General features: G+C 40.3%; 1 protein-coding gene across 1 annotated transcript; it reads left to right on the forward strand.

Annotated features, from left to right (window-relative positions):
* The first annotated feature begins 3,354 nt into the window (after positions 1–3,354).
* LOC134490605 (keratin, type II cytoskeletal 4-like) lies at positions 3,355–14,338 on the forward strand. The gene is made up of 9 exons (XM_063293761.1): positions 3,355–3,898; positions 6,357–6,577; positions 7,950–8,010; positions 8,723–8,818; positions 9,879–10,043; positions 10,710–10,835; positions 12,233–12,453; positions 13,129–13,163; positions 13,968–14,338. The coding sequence occupies exons 1-9, from the start codon at positions 3,401–3,403 to the stop codon at positions 14,237–14,239; spliced, it is 1,695 nt and encodes a 564-aa protein (XP_063149831.1). The 5' UTR covers positions 3,355–3,400; the 3' UTR covers positions 14,240–14,338.
* The last annotated feature ends 3,185 nt before the right edge of the window (positions 14,339–17,523 follow it).

Here is a 17,523-nt window from a genome sequence, read left to right on the forward strand (position 1 = left end):
TCCTTTTTATTATGAAAAAGCATGCTGTTCACTGGTTCACAGGAAGGCAGTTAAAAAGCAAATAAAGAAACTTCCCTCCTGATGTCCTTTTGGGATACATTTTTTTCCTGGAGTTCTTGCAATCCCATCCCCATTTTTTTTCTCCTCAGTAAGTCTTGTTAAAGAGACTCTGTGAAAACTGTGCTTGGAAAGAGTCACATTTGGATTTTGACAAGTGCCAAAAAGAGCTTGACACTACCTTTCAAGTTGTCTGAGTGACATGTCAGAGATGCAGAAGGGCTCTATGCCTGTGGCCTGCTCCATGGGATATTCTGGTAATGGGTTTAGCATTTTGAAAGAGCATTAAACCTTAATCCCAACATTGCCTCACTGACAAGTCAGAGGCAGAGGAAGGGTGCAGGAAAAAGTAGGAGAAAGCTCGAATCAGAATGCTAGTTCTGTATTTCACAAGAGTGCTAAAACCCATCTTTAAAAAAACAGGCCTATTGATCTTTGAAAATAGTACTAAACATGTAGATATACTGTAGATATAGGTGTAGATGTAGATTTATGAAACCTGCATAAAACCTGAGAAGTGGTTTGGAAAGCACCCATCAGCCAGTACTTGGGCAAATGCTTCTGTGGCAGCCAGGGGTCTGGTCTCTCCTGTAGCCCAAGCTAAAATGATCATGGAGGAAAGTGTCTAATGGCAGAAGGGAACAGTGTGTGCCCACAGCATCCCAATGCTTGACTGGGTCAAACGGTGTTAATGAATTGTCTTAGATTGCGTCCATGGCAAAAACTGTGTCAGGAAAAGGAAAACACAACTTTAAAACAGAAACAGCTAAACAGTTTAAGTTGCCTCCCATGTGGGCTACGGATGAGACTAGGCAACACATGTAAAAATGGTTCACAAGGCATGTTCAGTTTTTGGGACATGAAGATAGCCTATGTGTGTTCTCTTGGCAATTGAAAATCTTCCTTGTTAAATAAACCTTCAATTTTGTTGTTGCTTCATCTATGTTTATTGATAAATTTTGCTCTTTGTATTTTTGATAATGTTCCGATAATGATAGAATATTGATTTTAATTTTTTCTTCTGTTTATTTTAAGTATTTTAGCTGCTATTTTTAAGAGCAGAAACTCAGATGCAGATTTTGTACATATAAATAAAGCCTTTAAAAGTCCGACTGAATTGTATTGCAGCCTACAGCTTGCATCTCTCCTAAGAGGAGTGCAGTGCTGGTTGCAAAAGGCATATTTCAACATTTCTTATGGGTACCAGAATCTAACCATCGTGAAGTCAGGTCCTGAGGTTTCTTCATATTCTTCTGTGATCAAATAGTAAAACTGGAGGGTGGAGTTACAAAAAGATATGCTCAGGTGTGATTCTCAGTGATTAGGATTTTCCTGTGAGAATAAAAAAAAGATTTATTCCCCACAGGATTACCTGTACCCTGAGGTTGGATGCTCATGTCTCCATGGATCTATGTACATATGGATAAACACATGGCAGGAATGCACATTGTGTCTCTGTGAACACTGTGTCACAACTAGAATGTCAACTCTGCTGGGATTGAACTGTAGAGTTCTGGGTGCAGTTCTTCACTTGCCTGGACACAAGGCTTACTGGGCTAGTGTAGTGGGCAGCAGCTGTCCCCTCAGAGAACAAACCAGCCTTATATGCCCAGAGGGAGTCACCTGACCCCTGAGAGCCAATCAGGGAAAAGAAGGGGGCCCTGTTGGGTGGGAAGAGATTTTGCGCGTGGGGGAGTTGCCTGGGGACATGGATGAGGGGGTGACCTCAGGCAAGGCTGGAAGTTGAGTTGTTTAGCTATAGCTGGAATCGCGTTAGGAGTGCATTTCATCTTTTTTTTAGAACTGTGCATTAGGTGTAACACCTGATCTTCTTTTGGAACCTTCAATAAAGTTGATTCTTGGTTAACTCCTGGAGTTGACTGGTGGCCTTCTGGCACCCGCCTCAGCTATTGATTCCCTGAAGTTTGGTTTGGTTCCCCTTCCCATAATTTAGCCAGACCCAAGGGGGTGGGTGAGGATTTCAGCCTCCTCCTAATGCCCCGGAGGGCTGGTGGGGGAGGGAGAAGCTGCCTTATTACAAAGGGGGTGGGGGTGGGGGGTGGCAGCCAGGGGACGTTTCCAGGCACTCTTCCTCCCCGGTTGGGGGTCGCCTCAGAGCCGGAGGGCCTCAGAGGAGGGGCTGGTTTGGGCCTGAGGGCACCTTTCCCCTCATTACAGCTAGTTTCTCCCTCTCTCACACACACAGCCTTAAATTTCTCACACAAAGCCTTTGGATTATTTTTCAGTACTTGTTAGACAACTTGATTTCTTATTTTGTTATTTCATAAAACTCAAATTGTGTACTAAATTCTGGATTGTAACCAACTTGGGACAGGGACATGACTTACGTAAAATGCCATGTATTTTGGTTTTATAGAAATAACAGTAACAATAAGGTCTGTATTTTAATTTATATAATTTATACTAATAAGCAATGCTGAATGAAGACAGTTCAGATAAACTATGGGCTTCTCTTTGCTAGAGATTTTCAAGAGAAGCCACTTAGCACTTAGCAGAGATGCTGATGGAACAAAGTTTCTGCATTGTCAGGGAATTGGAATAGATACCTCCCAATGTCATGATTCTGTAATTAAGAATGTTTATTGTGATTGATGAAACTGGGATGATCAGGAATCAGGTATGCTACCCTGAGCCACTTGCTGGAAGGGCAGGAGATATACGCATTCCCTTATCCTTGACTGCATACTGTCGTTTATTTGATTTTTTTCTCCTACTGAGAAACCTGACAGATTGCTGTAGGATTTATTTCTTTTGTTTCACAAAGAAATCCGGAGATGAGTGGGTGTGGAATTTTTTTTTTAAAAAAAATTTGGATCAAGCATGTCGGAGGGCTTCTTTTTGGAACCTGCTGAAAAGAATAATCTGCCATCGGGTTTAAGAAAAAGGGAGGGATTAGGATGTATTTTAGGGTATTATTTTCCCTGCAGGCAAAAGAATGTTAAAAAAACTTGCCAAGCCTTACCACACAGACAGTAGTCATAGCAGCATCTGGCCTCTGCTGACAGAAGGGTGATGCAGGTAATTTGGGATTGACTGGAGTTCACAGCCAGGCTGCAGGTTCTTTAGCTCCTTGGGGTGTGTTTCGGGGAAGGTCAGTTTCTGGCACAGGGCAAGAGGGCGTGTTCCAAGCACACCTAAGCTCAGGAATACAATAGAAAAATGAGCGCTTGATTTTCCACTCCCCTGTCACCCAGGCCAACTCTCTGAGCAGATAAAAAGATAGATTCTCGCCTTGCCGTGACAGGGGCTCAGTTGTACTTCGAACTGGGAACTCTTTCCTTGAAAAAGTCACTGCCACCCAGCCAGCTACCCCCTAACCATCATGTCCCGCCAGTCTTATGGGATAAGCATTTCAGGAGGGAGCAAGGGATTCAGCTCCAGCTCAGCTTGCTTTGGAGGCGGACAGAGGATGAACTTCAACAGCGTTTCCACCACCCGTGGATGTTCTGTTCGTGGGGGAAGCGGAGGCGGTGGTGCTTTTGGCAGCAGAAGCCTGTATAATCTTAATCAAGGGGGCAACAAGAGAATCTCCTTCAGTGGACTTGGTGGCAGTGGCTTTGGTGGAGGGTTTGGTGGTTGCGGCCAAGGAGGTGGAAGCTTTGGAGTTAGTGGTGGCTTTGGTGGTGCTTTCGGAGGTAGTGGTGGCTTTGGTGGTGCATTTCCAGTTTGCCCACCTGGAGGCATTAAGGAGGTGACTATCAACCAGAATCTCCTGCAGCCCCTCCATTTGGAGATAGATCCAGAGATCCAGAAAGTGAGGGTCGAAGAGAGAGAGCAGATCAAGACCCTCAACAACAAATTTGCCTCCTTCATTGACAAGGTGAGATAGTCGCAAAAATATTTTTCTTCTTCTGCTATACCTTTCCTTAGCTTTTTTTTAGTATAATTTAAGGTTACAGTATATGGAAGTTATGAATGCTCTCTTTTTTTTTTAAATAGTAAATCTCAAAATATATGGAGGAATTTTAAAAGCTTTACGACTAATTATATTGTCACTAAATCTCAACTCCGGAGAAGATCCATGTTCTATATAACATGTATACTTTGGGGAGAAATGATAAAATGTTGTTCTTAAGGAGATAATAGATGGCTTTTGAGAAATTTAAGTGAATAGGAACAGAATTGAAGGAGAAAAATCATTGCTGGACACATCTATTCTGATAAAATCTACAGCAATGTAACTGTCATGGTTCACTCCCCCAAAGAATCCTGGGAACTATGGTTTGGTGAAGTGTTAGAAATTCTCAAATAATGCTTTCTGCCTAAAGGTAAAGCAATACCACAGATACCAGGATGCTGGGGAGAAATTCGACTATCAATCTAGTTGAAATTTATGCTATTGATATGCCATTACTTTGCATCTCATACCATCATACTCCCCCATCAAGGGAGAAGGGCGGTGATATAAAGTTAAATAATAAAACAAACAAACAAACAAACAAACACATTTTCTTATGCTCTCAGAATTAACATATAGTCAATAAGATATCAGCAGAGAAAAGACAGCCCAATGCTGATATCAAGAAATCAGGAATGTTAGGACAGAAAATGCTGTAGATACTTCTGGACTGTAGTTACTGGATGTGCACTGGATGTATCCGTGACACATAGCTAGGCTGCAGATCACTAACCATATTCACTAACTGTGCATTCACAGCAGTGATACCACACATGAATGCTCTTTCCAGTGACTTTTATTTATAATTTCACCACTCTTATCTCTCAGCCAACTGCATGGACTGAAGGGTTTTATGGAGGAGTAAGAGGTAAAACCTGTAATTCTGAATCTGAAAGGTGACCCTGATTGTGAGCCATGTAAGGGAAAAGGTAGAACAAATAAAACATCCAAAATGGTTGGGAGAGAGAAATGCAATTCGTGTTAGAATGTGCAGTGATTGTGCTTATGTGGCAGGTCTGGATCAGCAATCAGTATTAGTGTTCTGTGGAAGATCTAGTGCTCCTCTTCCTGTGGTTTCAGTTATTTGAGGGATAAATGATATGAAAACTTTTTTAGAGATGTGGTTGTTCTCATCATCAGACAGGCAGCTCCAGGAAAAAAGAATAATCTCATTAGTATGAAATGGGACAACATATTGCTCCTTTTGCAGAAAACATTTTAAGGCCGTGGGTGCCAACAACATATGGCATGATTTCAAATACCTTTCATATGATAATTTCTCTATTGTGCACAGTGAGCTTTAGCCACTTTGTTAACCAGTTCTGATTTTAATTGTATCATTAGCAGAAACGTTATAAGGAGAGAACCTGTTGAGACAGGAACTGGTGATTTCCAGGCACTGTTATGTAAATGTAATACAGTCTCCTCAGATCATCAGTTGACCTACCACATGTTCTTTAATTCAGAAGGGCAAGAAGGAGAAACCTAGATTATAAACTCTAAGTATGCAGAATAGTTTTGCATTAGTTATTGCACTGTTTATCTGCAATAAAATGCTTAATCTCACCAAGTTGTGTGTGGGAATCTTCTGTAGAGTCTAGTCAAGAAGTGAATTTTTACTGCCCAAAAGATGGCATTGATGTGAATGAGGCTCAGCTGGGAAGACTTCTACAATTTTTGTAGTTGAGAATTTGCTGGTGTTGGAGGGAGATTTTGGTTGCTGGGGTCCAATATTTCCTCAGATATTTCATTGGTAAAAATGAGACAGGCCTATCACATATCTGTATTCCGTACTTAAGAATTGTTACTGAAGTAACCTCCCCAATATTATTTGCTTGATGTATATATTGCTCATAGCTCAAAATACACTGGCAGTGGCAGTAAATAAAATGGCACATTGTTCTGTATAAATTGCCTTTACAATAATGAGAAATCCATCCAGACATCTAACTTTTCACATTGGGGCGAGGATCATTTGTCTATCTGGTTTAAAATGCTGCTCAATGCTGCCTGGCTGCCAATCACTGGCTGATAAGAGTTGGAGTCTATCAATATAACTGCCCAGTCATACATGAGATGGGCGGTAAATAAATATGACAAATCAATCAATCAATCAATCAATAAACATATAAAGGTCCATAAGTTTCCTATCCATGTTCTAGAGATAGAGTAAATCTGATAATCAGTAATACTAAGAATTTGTAGGAAGAACATTTTTAAACAATCCACTCTGAATCACTCGAGAAGGCAAAAGAGATAAAACAATATCTTAGGATCAGATGCTAAAAAATATAGAGATCTCCATGTTACATAGAACTTATTGGAATATGAATAAACCTTTCTCTTTGCTTTTCTGCTCTCTGCCCCACTCTCTTTTTAGGTTCGCTTTCTAGAGCAACAAAATAAAGTATTGGAGACCAAGTGGAAACTCTTGCAAGAACAGGGCCATGGTTGTGGTGGTGGTCAAAAGAATCTTGATCACTTTTTTGAAGTTTATATCAACAATCTAAGGAGGCAGCTGGATGGTCTTCAGACCGATAGGCGAGGACTTGATTCAGAACTGAAAAACTTCCAAGATCTTGTGGAGGATTTCAAGAATAAGTAAGGGAAGATTAACCCAAATTAATAGTTCTTGATATTCTTTCATACTACATTCATGAAAATTGGGCTTTGTTATGTAAATGTCCAGTATTTCTTCTGTCTGATGAAGAGACTGGGACAATCTACTCATGAAATTTGGAGAGGAGAGAAGAAATTTCTTTACAAGAGGTGTTATTTCCCTAAAAATGAGAATAACTTTTTCTCCTTACTTTGAGCAGACATGCTACTGTACGTTATCTACTACATGTGTTGGAAATATATGCCTATGGGTAGAAAGACAAATCTTAGTTCACCTCTCTCCTTCCCTCCCTCCCTCCGTATATATCAGTGAGGGTTACCATCCACCATATCCTACCAATGATCTGTTTCATGAGACATTATTTATCTGTGTATTGACCAGTTTTGAGGGACTGTTTGTAGGGTTGGGGAAGGCTGGCTCCTTTAAAATGCTTATAATTTAGACCAACATTAATTTGTTTGTTTGTTTGTTTATTTGTCGTATTTCTCTACTGCCCATCTCGTAACAACAACTCTGGGCAGTTTACAACAGTTAAAAATAGAGAAATAATGTATTATTAAAATAAAGCAAAATATACTACGACTTTGGTTGAATTCCAGAATATCTTCAGTACAGTATCTTTTGCTTCATATTGCTCAAAACAAGATGTTACCTCCAGTTATAAACTAATGCAGTACAATGGCCCAAGTTTGGGAAAACGGTGTCCTTCAACTTCTAGAGGGTGTCTGTCTGTCCTATTGAACATTCTGAAGAGAGTTGAGTTGGCAGAACAGCAAGAAGTTTGACATTCTGCGGGCTAAAGTGATCTGTCTGGCATATAGACTTTTGATTGCACAAGGCACTACAAATAATTCTGTAAAAACTATATCTGAGTCAGAACAGTGTTCAGTAAAGCTATTGTTGCTGAAGGATGTGGAATGCACCCCGACAGAAGAGTCAAAAGAATGGAAACAATGACAAACAGTACATGAGTTGCAAGCTTGTTGAAGCTGAATAACTCACATAATAATTAAGGGTGAATTAATCTCTCATTTTCTTTCACGTGTGTGCCACAAAGATTTTAGAGAGCTTTGATTGTTAGGACATGTTAGAAGTCAGGCAGCCATGGCTAATCCTAATCCATATTCCATATCTAGAAAAAAAGAAAAATACCGGATCACAAATATGAACACACTGTGGAAAAATAAAAGAGTTTTTGATTTCTTGGTTAACTATGACATTATTATTATTATTATTATTACCCTCAAGGTATAAATTCTTAAAGAATTTGGAATAGCTGGAAAGTGTGGATGAATGAATGATACGTTGGAGACACTCAAAAGAAGAAATCTAACCTTTCTTTCAATTTGTCAGATATGAAGAAGAAATTAACAAGCGCACTGCAGCAGAGAATGATTTTGTGCTCTTGAAAAAGGTAAGCCCTTCAGTTGCAGTGATGAAGTGGTGAAAGGGAAAATTTGTTAGTGTTAAGGAGGGGCCAAGTGGGGCAATAAACTCAGCATATAGAAAGTTCTAGGATGTCCCCTCATTGCTTTCACCATTAAATTATGCTTGCCTTCAACACTGTTTGTGGCAAATCCTACTCTTTCTCTATGGGTTGAGGGAAAAAAGTGCTAAGATGGTATCAGTTCCCTATAACACCCACTTCCATGCTGTTGCTTCTAAAAGAATGGGATTTGCTTGGACACCAGATTTAGAGATTCATATAAAAGAGCACTGACAAAGAGTAGCCAGACTGCCTAGGAAGCTGAAGTTGTCCATTGCAGGTAATAACTAGGGAAGAGAAGTACAATGCTATTAGTTTTTATTGATAAGACGTATAGCTGCTTTTGATATCCGGCTAAGAGGCCCGGATGCTTTTGTGCCAGACTGAAAACTGTACCTTGAAGAAAGGCATGAAAATAAAGAACAGAGAATGGGAGTCTTCTGCTATCCCTCTCCCATTTGTCCATGAGATCATGCACACATAACTGCTATGTAATAAGACAGCATTCCTGGCTCCTTTGCTGTGGTTCCGGTTCTGAGGCTGCCATTTTTAGAAGAAATAATATCCTTCTTTTAATCAAGATCATCATCATCATTATCAAATGTGCAGAAGATTGAACCAGCATCTGTTTTTCCCCCAGGATGTAGATGCTGCTTACATGAACAAAGTAGAACTGCAGGCAAAACTGGATGCCTTAACAGATGAAATGAATTTCCTAAGGTGTCTGTATGAAGCTGTAAGTAAGCATGCTGATCAGTAATACAAGCAACTTGGTATATAATACAGTCTGTAGTTTTGAGGGACTGTGGTCATGTTTGGAATTTGCAGAGCACACTGTGGGCACACTTGCATAAGGACCACAGATCTGGTCATCTCACACACAAACACTTCCCAGAGGTTAAACTGATGAGATTAAAAGAAAAGGGAACTTCCCAAAGTTAAGGCTGTATCTGTATTCCAAAATAAATATCTACCTTTTTAAACTAATACATTTCTTGAGTCTCCCCTCTCACATCTGTGGGCACGTAGCTTGGTCAAGAAACTGAGAACAAAAGAAAGGTTGGATCTCAGCTCCACATAGCAAGCTACATATTTTTTCTCAGAATATGGTGATGCTCAAAAAAGCATACACACATACTACACAAAAACACACAACACTTCCCCTCTCCCTCCTACTACCTCTAGCTCTCCAGACTCTCCCTCCCACACCCAATTCATCTCATTCTTATTCTGATCATGTGGGCATGTTTCAAAGCTATTGCTACCCACGATTTTTATTTGCTAAGAATCCCCTGGAACCAATGTGAGGGCAAGAAGCATTCTTGGAAACAAAGATGGCCCATGGGATTGGCATTTTACTTTGCTGCACTTCAGCTCCCCTATTAAATAAAAATAAAAAGCATACTTTACTCTTATTTTAAAAGGAGGATCAAAAAGCCAAGTGGGCATTAACAAAGATATTCCCAATTAACAGCACTTGGGTGCCTCTAGTTGGGGACTTCAGACCCATATCTTTGCAAATGGGTTAAGATGCTGGAATAAAAACTGGGAGGATGTGAGCTCCAGCTTCCCCTTATGCATGGAAGCCAGCTGGATGACTTTGGGCCAATCACTTATTCTCAGCCCAACACACATGACAGAATTGTTATTGTGTGAAGAAGGAAGCATTATGTCTACCACCTTGAACTGACACAATAAAAGTGAGATATAAATCTAATATACAAACAAACAAATAAAATTGAGAAAATTAATATGATCAAGTTGGATTAATTAAGATGGCTGGATTCCCTTTGTAGGAACTGAACCAGATTCAGCAAACTGTTTCTGACACCTCTGTTGTCCTTCAAATGGACAACAACCGGAACTTGGACTTGAATAGCATCATTGCTGAGGTCAAAGCTCAATATGAGGACATTGCCCAGAAGAGTCGGGCAGAAGCAGAGTCTTGGTATCAATGTAAGGTGAGCTTTCAGGTGTTCATTCCTTTCAAACTTTGCCACTATGTATAAAATAATCCTCAGCTGAGAAATAGGTACTGTATGTGATATGTAATAAATCTGAATAAGCTCTCTTGCAGTGCTTTGGCTACTGAGTTGTGCATTCTTAGGAAATGTAGTAAACAGTGGGTGGAACATAAAAGGCTACCTTGCATTGAATCAGCCAATGGGTTTATCAAAGACCTGAAGGACCAGGCTGGGGACAGATTTTCCTGGAGAAAATCTATATAAGTGGTTGCTAAGAGTTGACACCAACTTGATGGCACATAATCAGTCAATCAATCAATGGATTTATCTGGCTGATGGCATCTTTCCAGAGTTTCAGAGACAAGGACCTACCTGTAGATGTTGTGTATTGAACTTGGGACCCTCTGCGTGCAAAGCACTAGGATGCCAAGTGGTCTATTGGTCAAATTGGCCAATAATCTATCAGCAGTACTTCAGAAAGTTGTATGTAGACAAGCTTTGTTTGGAATAGTGCAGTTGCTATGATCACATCTTTTTTTTTTGGAGACAACTTTGTAAAGGTATCAGAGCATTTGAGGAAACCTCAACTGTTGTTTAGTTGTGTCTTGCTGCCAAAATTTTTCAGATGTAACGTTTGACCTTCCCTTTCTTGTGGAATACTAGTATGAAGAGCTTCAGGTCTCAGCTGGGAAACATGGTGACAATCTACGAGATACTAAGGCTGAGATCTCTGAGCTGAGCCGGATGATTCAGAGGATACGAGCTGAAATAGAAAATGTGAAGAAGCAGGTAAGGCCAGAGGATTTTTGTCGGATTAACTTGAGGAAGGGGAAGTTTCTTTAGAATTTCCTAATGTGTAAAAAACCATCTGGTTAGCCTGAGCCAGAGTTTTTGATGCTTTAATTGCAATAGTGTGAACAGAACATAAAATAAAAATGTGCCAGGCAAGAAGATACAACCTCAGTGTTCTTGTTTTGCATAAACTATGGTACAAGCTGATAGTACACGATAACATCATGGTGCCATGGGAGGCACTGATGTCCTTTAGGCAGCAGTAATAGAGACCCTGAAGGGATGTGGTGGCGCTGCGGGTTAAACCGCTGAGCTGCTGAGCTTGCCGATCGGGAGGTTGGCGGTTCGAATCCACATGACGGGGTGAGCTCCCGTTGCTAGTCCCAGCTCCTGCCAACCTAGCAGTTTGAAAATATGCAAATGTGAGTAGATTAATAGGTACCGCTTCAGCGGGCAGGTAACGGCATTCCGTGTAGTCATGCCGGCCACATGACCACGGAAGTGTCTATGGACAAACGCCGGCTCTTCGGCTTTGAAACGGAGATGAGCACTGCCCCCTACAGTTGGACACGACTGGACTTAATGTCAAGGGAAACCTTTACCTTTACTAATAGAGACCTTTAGAAGTGTCATCTCCTATTTTTGCTATTTCTTTTCCCCTATAAGCCTCTTAGGCTGTGGGGTACCACTATGGTATATTTTCTGATAGTGCCAGTGACCTGCTGCTCGAACCAATGGCAGAGAGGAGTGGGGACATAATTATAATTGTACCATATATATGTTTGTAGCTGAAAGACATTTACCTTTTGTATACTGCTGGGAATTACAGTATAATTAATGCTAAATGAAATGCATTTTTTTCATTTTCATAAATATGGGTCTTTTTTGTAGCATTTTTTCTTAATACGTTTGAAAAACACACACACAAAGTTTGCAAATTCAGAATAGTTTAAATTTTGATTGATAACTATGTTCAAGTGGTAAATTCAGCTCAATTCTACTTATGCAACTTGGTGACATTTCTGTTGTCCCTGCATAAATCTTCATTTTTAATGATTTTGCATCAATTTCTCTATTTGCAAGACAGGAAGAAAAGGATGGAATAATATAGGATCTTCAAAATCTAGCTGCAAGGGCTAGAAAGATTCTCAGGCCCAGTCCCTTTATTTTCTGCATTTTCTCCAGAATTTTGGATTCATAATATAGACATAATATAGAGTCACATTGTCACTGACCTCACTTCATGGCCTCTGACTGGTATTAGTTCCTGACTCAAACTGGAAGAAATATAGGGTAGGCATAAACAGTTCTTATGACTTTAGGGAGTGGCTGAACCCAGGAAGAAATATCTCCTCTATCTTCACTATTCTACAAATGTTTCCTTTATCTTTCAGTGTGAGAAGCTGCAGGCTTCTATTGCAGAAGCCGAGGAACGTGGTGAACTGGCACTCAAGGATGCCAGGGACAAGCTCTCTGAATTAGAGGATGCTTTGCAGAAGGCCAAGGAAGAAATGGCCCGTCTCTTGAAGGAGTACCAGGAGCTGATGAACGTCAAGTTGGCACTTGATATTGAAATTGCTACCTACAGGAAACTGCTGGAAGGAGAGGAGAGCAGGTGGGTGAAATGTAATAGATGGACCAGTATCCCAAATCCTGATGAAGAGACAATGACAAGAAATTATGACAAAATCTAACGTATGTTCCTTTTTATTCTGGTCCCATTTGTTACCTTTTGGAGTGTAGCATCCAGCATGCCACTCAAAATCAAATGCAGTTTTAGGCCCAAAGAAAGATTTATTGAGTCCTCCTCTTGTGAAAAATCTGGCTGAGTGTAGCCTTTGAATGCTTGAAGAGGACTGTGTTGAAAAATAGACTAAACCTGAAGTGTTAGGATGGCTTGACAAAGGGAATACATGTTATAAAAGCAGATGTCCTAGCTCAGATAAGGATCCATTTAAGCATACTGGCATGGTGAGACTGTCCACACGACTTAGGTAACTTTATTAATCATTCAGAATCCTGGCAGAGTAATATGAACTAATGTATCATGCTTATCTGAACTGGACAAACTGAAACAATAATCCTGAATTATTTCCTAAAAGCTATGAACTTCATGACCAAGCAAGGTGTTTGCAGCACATTCACTGTAGTTCTACAGCATAAAGTACTAGAAAAATTTCAAGAGATTTGTTCATATTGATTGCATATTGTTTTGTTGATGTTTTGTACAATTGCCCAATTGAACGTAACCCATTACCAACCCTTTATAAATATCACTTTTTCTTCACAGGATGTCTGGAGAGTGCCAAAGTGCTGTGAGCGTCTGTAAGTAAAACTAGTTTTATATTTTTGTTTACAACCTACTTTTCATAATTAAAAGGAAAATCCAGAATAAACTATTATTCCCTCATGTGCATGGCAAACTTGATTTTTGTTGAGTATTTTATGATAGTCATATGATAATTCATCCTGAAAACCCATCACAAGTCTAGTCTCTAAGGGAATCTATTGCAAGGTTAATGTAATAATTCAACTACACAACTTTGCAATAGTGCAGGGGTGGTGAATTATTTGTCCTCCATGCATTAATGAATTACAACTACTAACATTCCACGTGGCCAATAATAAAGAGAAGCGGAAGTGATAATTCATCAACATCTTGTGGACCACAGATTCTTCACTTTTGTAATGACCTTTGCTACAGATACGGCATGGGTGTTTATGGTCATGGTATGCTGAATCCCTCTCTCTCTCTCTCTCTCTCTCTCTCTCACACACACACACACACACACACTACTTTTACATAATCATTAATCCCTTACTAACATGTTGAGGCTGTTTGGTGACTTGATGTCTATGTGTGAATTTTAAAAATATTAAGTCTGACATCTAGAAACAAGTTTGAGTTTTCCCTTCCCTGCTTTTTTTAACACAACAAAAAGCCTCAAGCTTCATGCACAGACGTGGCTACTTTTACATTAAGTTTGTGGGAAAGAATGCTATGGGCAAATTGAATTTCCTTGCTGTTCCCGACGATATTCAACATAATGGCTGTTTCCATTGTTATCGCTGTTGGGAAGTATTTGCTTTAATGAAACATGTAATGACCTTGGTTCTTTTCTCTTCCAGCTGTGATAGGTTCTAGCACGACTACTCCTGGCGGAGGATACGGTGCTGGATTCGGAGGAGGATTATGCTATGCAGGAGGATCTGGCGGCTTTGGTGGCTTCAGTTCTGGAAGCGGGAGAGGTGTATGCAGCATAGGTGGTGGAGGCGTTTGCTCTGCAGGAGGAGGGTATGGAGGAGGATATGTTTCCAGCTCTGGAGGTGCCATTGTGAAAAAAACTACCACCTCCTCCTCCTCCTCCTCTTCCACCTTCATGAGTGCAGGCAGGAAATAGCGAGTAACAGACACCAAGACATCATTCTTCTGATGATCTCCACCAGGCATACCCAACCCAACCTTGGCATCTTTCAGAGAAAAGAACTTTGTCTCTTACAACTACTGCACCTGTTGTGCAGTGGCTCTTGCGTTCTTTGTCCTTAACTCATTATTACATTTCATGCCCAAATTTCATTCTCCAGATAGCAATCAGAACGTACCAGACATAATAACAAATGTGTAATAACATAACATGTTCAGGCTGTGTTTGCATAAACTAAAATAATAAGCATTTGTTCACTTCATAGACGTTTTTGTCAAGCATGTGTGCCTTATGTCGTTCAATACACACATCCTTGAGTGATGTTAGTGTAGATCCCATGTTGCCCAGACAAGGAGAATCATGATTATTTCCAAATTCTGGGATTTTTTTCTTGATCCTTTTCTCCATGGTGAACTGAAGAAAGGCCAAAACAGTCTTAGATAGGAGTGGAAAAGATATTTGATTATGATCGTGCATAAAGGGTAGGTTCCACCACTACCCTGCTCACATTTTAAGTCTGCTCAGTGAGTACGAAAGAGGAAATAGTATGATGGCAAACTATATCAAAATAATTGTTTATGTGAGCATAGCCTAACTGGTGCTTTTCTGTGGTTATCTTCAGCTCTGCTGATTGAAACTGGTTATCTAAATATATATCCACACATACATCCATACAATAGTCAGAATTGGTGGCCAAGCCAGGGTTAAGTGCTATTTTAGGGCCTTATCATTTCAGTGAAAAAAATTAAGCACTTGTTGAGATCATGTCCCTTTAAGAAAAAAAGGAAGTGGGATTTTCACTTTGAATTATGCACCATTTTCCTTCCTTCCTTCCTTCCTTCCTTCCTTCCTTCCTTCCTTCCTTCCTTCCTTCCTTCCTTCCTTCCTTCCTTCCTCTTTTTTATCTTTTCTTTCTTTCTTTCTTTCTTTGCAGCATTGAAAACTTCTTTGCTCATTTTAGTTTCTGAGATGATTCCCTTTCATGGGTGTGTGACCATTTGCATCTCATTAAAGCCTCAGTGAAGACAACGTTGGTGTGTTCTAGATGTTTACCTTGGCCTTGTGTTGTGAGAACTGTACTGTAGAAGCTGAAACCTCAGCCTCTTATTGTGGGAATCTTGGAAAAGGTGGCTGAAATGGAGGCAGACTTCTCAGAGCTCCTGACATGTTCTAGGATTCTATCAGGGGCATCCATGGCAAGTGGACTTGCTGAAAATCACTACATGTTTGTAGTGCAGATGTCCCTAAAAGTAACCAACACTGTGATAATAATTCAAATTTCAGCAATATTTCAGTCACTGAAAACATTCGGAATATTAAACTACTTTAACTTCAGTTTTTGAAAATGATTGTAAGGACTATTTTAAAAGTAGGAGACTAATTTATAATTTTGCACAATACTGTTAAGATATCAACAGCCCACTAATATTACATTTGTTTCCTCACACTCTAAATCCAATAGCCTCCATAATCCAGGAAAATTTTAAAAAACCAACTAACCAACAAAACAATAACAAAATACCACCTCACAGAGTACTCTGAGAAGACAGACTGCCATATGGTACCAAAGACACATTAGTAACATTTGTGGTACCAGGCCAAAATTCTGTTCTGTATTCATAATGTCTCATTTAAAGTTGCTGCATGTATTCATTTTTAGAAGGTGACAATCCTCTCCCAGGGATTTGATTTGATTTGATTTATTTATTTATTCATTCATTCAATTTGTCCCCACCCATCTCCTCCCAGCGGGGGACTCCCATTGGGGGATTCCCTTTGTTCTACGGTCTTCTGAAGTTACTCCCATATGAAATTGACAGAATTTCTGATGCCAGACAGTGATCAGATTTTGAAGGAAAATAATTTCAGAGAAATCCCTTCCCATGTGAAACTGAGGGGTTTCTTGTATGAGGATTTAGCCCTCAAGTAGAAAGGCTACATATGAATTTGACCATATTTTGTTCCAAATTAAACCTGAGGTTAATGCAAATCATCTTTGGGTATTAAGAACAGTGTGCTGCAAGATCCTCATGCTTCATGGCTATTATGCAATCACATTGATCAGCTGATAGCACCTATGCTGCATCGCATACCTTGGCTTTTCTCCCACTCGTTCCTCAGTACCTGGTGGTTCCTCTTTCATCTCCTGAGAATGGCATCTGTGAAATAAGAAATACCACTGACCCGCTCACAATCCACTGCAGAAAAAGTTAAGGCTGGGCAGGTTGCTGGTTTTGATTAGCGAGCATTCCTCCCACTTTGTCACAAATCTCTTGTGGTACAGGGGACCCTCCTTGTCTATTTTTTCATCCATGGGATTTGGTCCTTGAACAAATTTGCCAGAAAGTAGAGCACCTCTTCTCCAAAAACTCAAGTGTTGGGATGTCTCTAGAGTGCCTTAGGTTGCCACTGGATGATCCAGGTGGATTTATGTGCATGAGAATGTGTGAGCAGCTAGGTTTTTCCCTGAAGTGAGATGATGATTCAGTATTCCCTGATTCAATATCTGCTGAGACGGCTAAATGAAGGATAGTCACTCACTTTCATTTTGCAATTTGACGTTAGTAAATGCTTAACCACCCACAAATAGAAAAGAAAGAAGTACTGCTTCCCTCAAGGAATTCCTTCCAATCCACTAGCTTGGCAAACCTGGAGTTATGTTTCTATCACAGCAGGTCTTCAGAGCATAGATGATCTGATAATCAACCAGACAAATAAAACAGCCACAGCATGGCAGAACTCTGAAATGGGGAAATGGACTCATTCTGCTCCTTCTCAAACCCCACAAGGGAAGAAGGGGCACAGATGTGCATATATCCTTGACCTAAGATACACTATGCTTATCAAGGCGTGTTCATCCACATTGCAGCTGAGACTAGTAGCAAAGGAGTGGCTCAGATCTGCTTTTAGCAGATCTTTTCAGGTTGATTAGCAATGGTGTAGGCTGAATTGTGTAGAGAAGGAATAAGATCTCATTCAACAGTATAGCTAAGGCTGGATCATGGGGCCAAGGTTTAGGGCTACACAGAAGGGCTCAACCACCAAGCCTCCCCAGAAAACAATAGATGAGAAGGGCACCAGCAAAAGGACCCAACGACTGTACTTGGGCTACTGTGACTGCTGAGCCTATGGTCTCATGGCCCTTGCCATTACATTTTTTTCTTCTGGCTCTAATCTAATTGCATCACTAGACTCATACGCATTGTTCCATTCCCAGCTTCTACATGCCAAACAGCTCTCTGATAAAACCAGAAGCTCAC

This window comes from Candoia aspera, chromosome 2, assembly GCF_035149785.1.
Source record: "Candoia aspera isolate rCanAsp1 chromosome 2, rCanAsp1.hap2, whole genome shotgun sequence".
In the NCBI taxonomy this organism is placed as follows: Eukaryota; Metazoa; Chordata; class Lepidosauria; order Squamata; family Boidae; genus Candoia; species Candoia aspera.